Here is a 9,833-nt window from a genome sequence, read left to right as displayed (position 1 = left end):
AAAAATGGCGCTTTCGGAGACGCATCTCCGAAACACCTTTTTCTTGCATTTCGGAGATGCATTTCCGAAGTCAGGGGTAGTTTGGGTTTTTCACCAGAGGTGGGCTAGAAGGTTGGGAGGTCTATAAGGAAATTTTCATAATAAAAGTTTCTTTTATCGGACGAAATGATCATATCTTCTAGTTGAGTGTAGATGATTATTTGGTTAATCTTGTTGATTTTGAAGTATATGGACATTTCCATCATCTCCTACTATTAAGCAAGACAAGTTGAAAAACACTAAAGGATTGAGATATCCATCTATTGATATTTTTTGAACTACCATTCTACGCATTTAATAAGGAGACAATGAATTATAAGTCATGTGTACTTAAGAAGTTATATTCAAGTATAAAAAAGAGTGAAAATCATACATGTGAAAGATGTTTTCAAGAAAAAGATGCCGTGAAAGTGACCAAATGTCTAGAAAAATCCATGTGTGTGCTTATTATAATAATTATAATTTTGTAAAAATTTTATTCTTATTTATTTATTTTCTATTTTGTTAATTTATATAAAGTAACTAATTGAAAAAAAAGTTTTTTTTACTAAATCCTAGCATGTTTTGTTGTTAGAAAGAAATAGGTCTCTCTGAAGGTGGAGGAAAACCCGTTGAAACAATCAAGATTAGTCGCGAAGCGGGTCATGCGGGCCCACTTAATCCCTGTTTAACACGTGGCACATTCAAACTTTCCATTAACTTCTAAATTTTGCCACGTTTCTCCCCCCAAACACCACGTGGCATTCATGCTGCACTGCATAACCACCCAAACTCCCCAATTTTATTCCATTCTTGGTTTTTATTACTTCAACAAAGACAGAGAAAAATACGAAATTCACACAAAGAAAAACAAAATGGCGAGTACGAAACTTTTGTTGTTGGTGCTGTGTCTTGGAGTATGTGTGGGGATTTGTAGATCTTGGGTTGAGGATGTTGCTGAAGAGGACACACAATCTTTGCCTGATTGGGCTCGTAATACATTTTCTCAGTAATCTTCTCTTATCTCAATATTTCCATTACTAATAAGTAATAACCATACTTGTCTTTCCTGGATTATCTCATTCAATTTTAGTTATATAATGCAATTTTTATTATATATGTTTTCTCTCATTCACGAACGCTCGCTAAATAATGAATTGATGTTAGCCGGCTATGTTGCATGCACCTAGGAGTTGCTAGAAGTTATGATTTGGGATTGTAAGAAAAAACTTGAACGATAAACAAGAGGATGAAAAATGTTCATTGGACTCATTTTCTTCAAAATATTTTCAATACTTTGATGTGGTTTGTATGTTTAGACAATACACTAAACTAACGCTAAAAATAGGCTTATTGTGTTTGCTGTACAAACAAGGCCAGTCTTGGCCCGGATTGTTTGTTGTGCAAACATGACCGATCTTGGCCCCGGGCAATCAGCCTCACAGCCAATGCCTTCAAAATATAAGGATCTGAATTTTTTTTATAAATTATTCACAAATTGTTTTATAAATTATAAATTTGATATAAATATATAAATATTAGCTATTCTCTAGTCAGTGTAGTGGTAAAGTAGTAAAGAAGCTTGTTTTTGAGTAAAAGGTCAAATAGTTGATTTTTGGTACTATATTTTTACTATTTAAATGTATTATATGTAGGGGTGACAAACAGACATGTTCGTATTGTTTGTTCGCTTTGTTTAGGTTCATCCCGTTTAAGCTCGTCTCACAAGAAAACTTTAAAATTTAGGCCCACTTAACAAATGAGTGAGGGCAAGGGTAGAGTAAATCTGCGGACACTGCATCTATTAAGTCTAAAACACAAAAGTTTATGTAATCTAAAAACAGTGTCTCGCAAAAGTTGACGAAGAAAATGTGACGGAGCGGGCACATTAGAGGAAAAAAGTGAGAGCGGGGTGGGGTAAGTTCACGGGCAATGCATCTATTAAGTCTAAAAATACAAAAAAATTATGTAATATCTGCGTCCGCAAAAGCTGACGAAGAAAACGTGACGGAACGGGCACATTAGAGGAAAAAAGTGAGGGCGGGATGGGATAAGTCTACGGGCACTGCATCTATTAAGTTTAAAAACACAAATTTATAAAACTTATGCAATAACTGCGTCTGCAAAAGCCGGCAAAGAAAACGGAACAGAGCGGACCCATTAGAGGGTGAAGATTTAAATTTTTGGTCTGTCCCATTGTCCCATACTAAAGTGCAGATAAAACTGATATGTCCAACCGACTAGATTTGTTTTGCCGGATGTGATATTATTTTTCTATTTTCTTTTTTTACTACCTTCTTTTTATTGTTTTTATTGTCCGTCTTCATAACTGTCTATAAACATTATTTTTCTATTTTTTTTTTTTACTTCTTTTTATTGTTTTTATTGTCCGTCTTACGGTCTATAAAAACCTATTTGTATTTGTACAAATCAAATTAAATTAAGATAATCACATTATTTTTGAAGGAGTTTTTATGTTAATCTCAATTGCATTCAATAATATATTTAGATTAGTGGAGGTGAATCAAATTTAAAGTTTAGTTTGAAAACAAACTTCTTAAAATTTCCAATAACACTCTATTATCTTCTTTAATTTTTCTTGAGTATGCCATCATCAGACTATTGCAAGGGTTATGAAAAAATCTGAAAACTCTGAACACAAAAGTTCTAACATGAACTAGGAGATTGATGAAAGATTTTGCCAGTTTTTGTTCAAAATATATTAGTCCAAACCTTAAATGTATATTTGCATTTATTACCGAGGCAGAAGTTTAGGATCCGAGAACGATGATGCCACTCAAAACATGAAGTATAAGGCTGAAGAAGCAACTGGAAGTGATGAAATCCTCAGAATGCCAACAGATCATAAAGTGACCGATAAGGCTTCAAATATAGCTCACAATGTTTATGACATAAAAAACGATGTAAATGGTAAAATGGACTGTGGTGGAAATGATAACAACGCCTTTGGTGTCTATGATGAAGCAAAAGCTGAATTGAGTGATGCTTACATGTCTGCAAGGAACTCCATGACTGAAGAGGCCAAAGCTAAATACGAAGCTGCAAAAGAAAAGGCTTCAGAAGCCACAGGGAATCTTGGAGCTAAAATGAGAAATACCCCTTAACTGTAAAAGAATCTCACTGGTATAACTTTCTGTTAGTTTTCAACATACATGTCTTATGTAACATGTATCCATAATATTATGTAGATACATAGTGTATAGTTACAGTGACATTATGGGACCCTTTGTTAACATGCGTAGCTAGTTATCTTTGATATAAGAATATAACATGATCATCCAAAAGGTGCATGGTTTAATAAAGGTAAAAGGTTAACCCTCTCACTTTTTTTCTTCTTTATTTTGTGGCCCATACTCTATAACTCTGAATTTAAGTCCATGATCATTTATGCTATATAGACACGGACAAAATATTGTAATTTTTAAGACACTATAGTACTTTGGCACTTTTTTAGACAAAAGATAGCATCTTTTGCTGGATTACACTATATAATTAATGGTACATTAGGAAAGAAATTATGATTGTTAGATCCTTTGTCCCACAAAAGTGGGAAAAGTTAAATATTTATTTACTAAAATTAGATAGTTCAACTTGCATGTAAAATGGTTAGGAGAATGAACCAAAGCATAGCTATAGCTTAATTTTTTAAGCACCAAATTCTAGCACAGATTTTTGAAGTCAATCTTTTTAGATTAATTTAAATCTGAGCTATCAATTTTCACAGATAGTTTGAGCACTTTTTTGAGAATAAGGACTAGCCGAAATTTGGATATTGTGCGAGATTAATGTCTAATGCATGGTAAAGTTGAGTTTTCATTTCATTGTTGTTTTGAGTGCGCTTCTGTGATAGATGCTAAAGTCTTTTGCTTAACTAGTTCAAATCGATAAATCAGAAGTTTTAGTTATTGTGTGTACTAGTAGAATATATAATAATAAGTGATTGTATTGATTATTTTAAAGCTGTTTTTTTTTCATATATTTTTTTTATACTTAGTACTAAACAAATACTTTGATATTTTAAAATTTTTATTTGATGCATTTTTAACTATTTTATAAGTTTTACTTCAAAACTAATTCTAAAAAAGATTTTTCTTAATAGCAAAGATTAAATTTTATCAGTGGTGCACTGGAATAATAAAAAGACGGCTAAACAAATTCTAAGATAAAATTAAACGAACACATCTACCTAAGTAATCTACATAAGTAGTCTTAAGAAGGGGTGAAAACGGTTATTACCTCCTTCAAATCTAAACTTGAATCTCCAAATAATAATCGTTTATAATTTCAAACTCAAACGAAGATAATCTCCTCAAATCTAAACTCGAATCTCCAAATAAAATTCGTTTCTAATTTCAACTCAAACGAAGATGAAGAATTAAAATTTAAATTTGACTCAAACGGGTTTGGGATTGGATTTGAGTATCTCCGTCCTAATAAAATTAATTTTTTAATAAATATATTTATTTTTTTCAAAATTAAATTATATTATAAATAATAAAATAAAATAATTAAAAAAATTCATACATACATTTTAAATAATAAATACAAATTAAAATATCAAAATAGTGACTACATATTTAATATTTTAAATTATCAAAAATAAATAATAATGTACATAAAGAACTAAACGAGACGAGTTCAGTGTAGAACTAGTTTTCCCGTTATCCGATCCGTTCCCATAATAATTGGGGAAAATTCAAATATGAATTTAAACTCAATCAAAGCGGGTTTTCCCATTAACTTCGGGAAGGATTCAGATGGGTGTCTGCGAAAACGGGTTTTGTTGCCATGCCTATACATAAGGCTATATCGAGACACTAGATACTTTGTCTTCAAAAAGAATATGCTGAAGAGAGGTAAACATGATCATTTAAAAAAAAATTTCGCCTCCAAAAAAGAGTTCGTTGAAGAGAGGTAAACATAATCACCTATAAAAACAAAAGAGAATAGCTAGTCATCCAATACACCCTTAAAAGTGAAGGCACGAGAGTGAGTCACTCTCAATCAAACAAAAAAAAGTTAAAAATTATAATATGACTTTCAAGTTAAACCAATAGGCAAAGTCATCCCCTTTGCCTCTAAGCTAGAGAGAGGTAAACGTGATCATCTAAAAAAACAAAAGAGAACAGCTAGTAATCCATTACACCCTTAAAAGTGAAGACACAAGAGCGAGTCTCTCCCAATCAAACAAAGAAAAGACAAAATTATAACATGACTTTCTAGTCAAACTAATGTTCAAAGTCATCCAACACTTTTTTTAGACTACTTAAGTAAAAACCAGACTTAAGCGAGTTTTCTTACCTTGGCCAAGATTCTAAAAATACTTGTAAGATTGAGTGTGGAAGAAGTGTTTGTGTACCCTCCACTTAAACACCATATACCAGAGTGAGAAAGTAATCTCATAGTGATACAACAAGTGATCTACAAGCTTCGCATGATCTAGAAAACTCGTACATGCTACATCAATATCAACAAATACAATTTGACGTTTGAAGAGGTCTTGTCTGATCGATATCTATTATATAAAAGTTGTTTAGAAAAAAGCACCACTTTAAAAGGCCTCAAACTCTTTCAATCTTTACTAACCCTCGAATCACCCGAGCCAACCTAACTTCTTTGTCATCCTCTAAAAAGGAAAACCTAACATAGACAATTCTTATTAAAAAGCCTGGAGAGATCTGGACCCACGCCCACATATGCTCTGCCTCACCACGCTTTACCACCCTAATTAAGTAATTATGCAAAAAAATTCTTCCTCCCAAACAATAAGAGAATGTCTCCACTTAAAGTCTCAAACTTAAACCTCTCAGCTCTCATCAATTTCATAATTATGATTTTTGTTCTGAGATGAGAAAATACCTCTCAAAAGAGACACATAACGGAAACTTCTCTACTCAAATATTATGTTAAGAACTAGTAATGAAATCACGTTGAAACAAGAAAATGCGAACCAGTCAAGCTAGTGATCAAGTAAGGAATCGACAAGGAAATCTTCTCACCACCATGAAAATGCTTTCCATAAATAGACCACCCAACCACTTAACGAGGAACCACGCACCTGAGTTCCATATCTAGAAGAAACAATATATTTCACAAAAATTGTTTATCTTCAAGAATCCTCCACCTCCACTTATTCAACAGCACCAAAGTCACAAATCTTAGATCCTTGACCCCTAAATCACTATCCCTCATAAGTCTACACACATCCTCCCACCTCACATAAATTATCTTAGTAATCCGCTTTCACCTTTCTTAAAGAAACTTTCTTCACATCTCAACTATCTGCATCTTCAGAAAGAAAAGAAGAAAAGAAGTTTAATTGTGATAAAAGGATAAATATCAAGGATGAAACTCATCACTTTGTTGTGCAAAATGACAAAAAAATTAATTTACTCTCGCCATATATTGCTGACAAATACTTATGAAGAACCACAAGGATGATATTTGTATCTTCCACCACTTTCTTCATCTTTTTTCATTTGTAATCATCTTAGATATTTCTTCACAGTTAACTTGTTCAGATAGAGACAAGACAATACACTACCTTTAAAATCAATTCGAGAAAAGAACGGGTATTGTCTCCTATAATCATGTGTCGGTGTCTGTCCTATACCCAATGACAAATTTGTGGTGGGATCCCAACATTGATTACCATAGAAACCCAATAGATTCAAGAACCAAAACTTCCATTATTAAAACACCATAAAGTCCTCAAACAAAGATTACGCATCAAATATTGTTACTTACACCTACCCTAATCTTAATTTAGCTCATAACAAACATTGCAAACAAATTTGTCGTTTTCTTCTTTCTCTTTCAAAAGTCTATTCCAAGGAATAAAGAGCTGAGAAACTCAGAATCAGTGCATACTACTTTGATATCAATATAATTAAACACCACATATAATATATATAACATATTTTTAATACATATAGAAATTGAATATTAATAATAATGATCAAGTATGTTATTATTCATTTATATACTAATTTTTTTCCTTATTTATTTCAAAACAAATGGAACAAAACAAAACAAAAATAGCTAAACTAAGCTTACATTTCCTGTTTTTTTCATAGCTTGTTTATTATTATGCATCCAAACTTTGAAAACCTGTCTTCTGATACCAACTTGAGAACAAAACTGTTGAACTTCTTGTTCATCATGTTTCTGGATCTTCCACCCAATCTTCTGAGCAAACTCCATCATCTTATCCTTTTGAAGCTGTGAGAATTTCGTCCTTATCCTCTTCTTAGAAGCCTGTTGCTGCTGCTGATGCTGCTGCGTCTGTGTTGAGAATTGTGCACCCAACATGTTGAGATCTTCACTTGATGATTCAGCTGGACCTGATCCGAAAGTCATCATCAACGGTGGAACATGTCCGGAAGTAGTAGGGTGTGAGAATCTCTGAGATGATGAAGACGGTGTGTTAAACTGAAGTATGTGACCGTTGTTAACAACATGTTGCGTTTGTTGTTGATGTTGTCGTTCTTGTTGTTGTTCTTGTTGCTGCTGCTGTTGATGTTGTGGTAATTGGACATGTTTTCGATGAAAGTTTCGATGACAATCACAAGCAGCACATTTGAATGATTGTGGGGTACCTTCTTCACCGCTTGGCATAAACTCGCCACATCCATCTACCACGTGGCTTCCCATGCTTGCCGCGTGGTTTCTCAGACATTCTCGATAACATATTATTGTTGTTGCTGATGTTGTTGCAGTTGTTGTTGCTGCTGCTGTTGTTGTAGTCTGTTGTGGTGTTATTGGGATAGTAGAAGTGCTTGTTGTAACAATTAGATCTGGATCTGGATGAAGATTGTTGTTGAGGTGTGAATTTTGTGGTGGATTACTGAAGACTAATGTGTTTGTTTGAGGTGGAGTTGGTGAAGAAGAAGAAGAATCTCTATTGTAACCTAAAGTTGTTGGTGACATGTTTGTTTCCATTAACCTTATTGTGATGAAGGTGTGTGAGAGATCTAAATTAGAATAACCTCTCTACCTTAAACAATAATCAATTATTGATAATTGTGTGTTTAAGTATGGTTGTGGTGCTAAACCCTAATTCAACACCATCTAATACAAGAACAAAACTTAAACAAAGATATATATGAGATACTGTTATTTATTGTGTGTGATTATTCTTATAATCTCACCAACAACCGAATTTCACTAATCAATACTATTCTCAGAAATCTAAGGATGTGCTTTAACTGTTTATATAGGACCACTAATGGGAATATTGGTTTTTTGGGTAGAAATATTTTTCAAAAAAGGTAAAAAAATGGAGAATATATTTTATATGAAATAAGACTCACCTCCGTAGGTATAGAGAGAGAAAGAAGGTGGATTAAGGAAAGACAAGTGTGGTGTTAGTGTTGATAATTTGGGTTTTATTAGTATGAGAAAAGAGAGAGGGCCTAGTAGGATAGAATAGAAGGCTTTTTTGTTTGTTGTTGGTTCCTAGCTAGCACCCAGCCAAGAATCTAGACACATGAAATGAAAACAAAGTTGAAGTGGGAATGAATGAGATTGCACTTAGTGGTGAATTTGTCTTGGAGAACAACCGACAAGGTCATGTTGGTCCTCTACTCCCATAGTATGCAGCACCCTGGTCCAGGTTTAAATTATTGTCTTCTACAATTTACCCACTTCTTTAATATCTAAAGTGTTGCAATATGAAATCAGAATTGTTGTTGAAACTTTGAAATGAGTTGTAAAAATGTGCACTACACTTCCAATATGACAACGCACGGTGAATATGCAAAGTTAACACTCTAATGTCTAAGCACTGAGAGAATCAAAATGATGTGAGAGTGAGAATGATTTTGAATATGTAAGAATGCCACATTTTTCTCTTTATATGTTGGGAGCAGATAAAACCATTCATAAGGGACGCGACTAACAATATGGAGGGTCGTTGAATTGTTTTAGACGTTGGATGAAACATTAAGGGGACATATTTATACTTTGGGTGAGAATGAGGAAACACCTGTCCCAGATCTTGCTTCCTTCACTATCGCTTCTGGTTTTTTCTAGGGCCTTGCAGGCAGTCCAAAACAATTCCCTAAATCTTTGTCCTTGGTCTCTAGGATAAAGGCTTTGTCGTGTACATTTCTAGATCAAATGTCACTCGAGTTAAGTGAAGAGTCTCGTTGGGACGTCATTGTTGGCGTGAAAACAAGTGTATTACATGTTTTTCTTGCTATAGATGACGTTTTGTAGGGAGGTCTTAACGTGCGTACCTAATCTGTCAATATGATTTCTCTTTTGTCCTAAGATATTTAAGCATTCTGACCAATTTTCAAGGGAACCTGGTCTGTTGATGGCATATTTCTCGCTTTCAATCGTAGGAAATCGTATGGTTCGTCATTGTGGGGATACTCATAAGAACTTTCAACTTGCCATTTTCCTTTTTTCGTTTGTATTGGTGGAATCATGAGCTCTTCTTCTTCTTCTTTGCATGTATCTTTCTCCCTCATAGTTAAATTTTCTACACACGTCTTGGTTTAAGGTTTTTTTCATCACTTCTTTAGCATGCGAATCTCTACCTTTGTTTCTTTCTAAGGTAATACTCAAGCTTTCTCTCTTCTCCATTACCGCTTTTATTCGTTAGAGTTTCAGACGTTCTTGCTTTGTTTTCAACTAACTTTATGGCCATGGGTGTACTTTGACAGGAAATGTTTCATTTAGGTTTGAACATGCTTTAAGTTTCTTATTTGACGTCATTCTTCCTCCTGGGAGAGTCCATCTCTATGGAGGTAGCACCAACCAAAAGAAGAAATGCAAAAATAGATACT

The 9,833-nt window shown here is 33.7% G+C and overlaps 2 protein-coding genes across 2 annotated transcripts; one reads left to right on the top strand and one right to left on the bottom strand.

Moving 5' to 3' along the window:
- The first annotated feature begins 833 nt into the window (after positions 1-833).
- Positions 834-3,362, top strand: LOC131652094 (uncharacterized). The gene is made up of 2 exons (XM_058921869.1): positions 834-1,027; positions 2,786-3,362. The coding sequence occupies exons 1-2, from the start codon at positions 894-896 to the stop codon at positions 3,141-3,143; spliced, it is 492 nt and encodes a 163-aa protein (XP_058777852.1). The 5' UTR covers positions 834-893; the 3' UTR covers positions 3,144-3,362.
- Positions 3,363-4,547: 1,185 nt separating this feature from the next.
- Positions 4,548-8,572, bottom strand: LOC131652093 (zinc-finger homeodomain protein 6-like). Its single transcript, XM_058921867.1, has 2 exons — positions 7,096-8,572; positions 4,548-6,327 (listed from the first exon to the last, which is right to left on the bottom strand). The coding sequence occupies exons 1-2, from the start codon at positions 7,978-7,980 to the stop codon at positions 6,307-6,309; spliced, it is 906 nt and encodes a 301-aa protein (XP_058777850.1). The 5' UTR covers positions 7,981-8,572; the 3' UTR covers positions 4,548-6,306.
- Between the last annotated feature and the right edge of the window lie 1,261 nt (positions 8,573-9,833).

Source organism: Vicia villosa, linkage group LG2, assembly GCF_029867415.1.
Source record: "Vicia villosa cultivar HV-30 ecotype Madison, WI linkage group LG2, Vvil1.0, whole genome shotgun sequence".
Taxonomy (NCBI): domain Eukaryota; kingdom Viridiplantae; phylum Streptophyta; class Magnoliopsida; order Fabales; family Fabaceae; genus Vicia; species Vicia villosa.
This window is presented reverse-complemented; position numbering and strand designations above follow the sequence as displayed.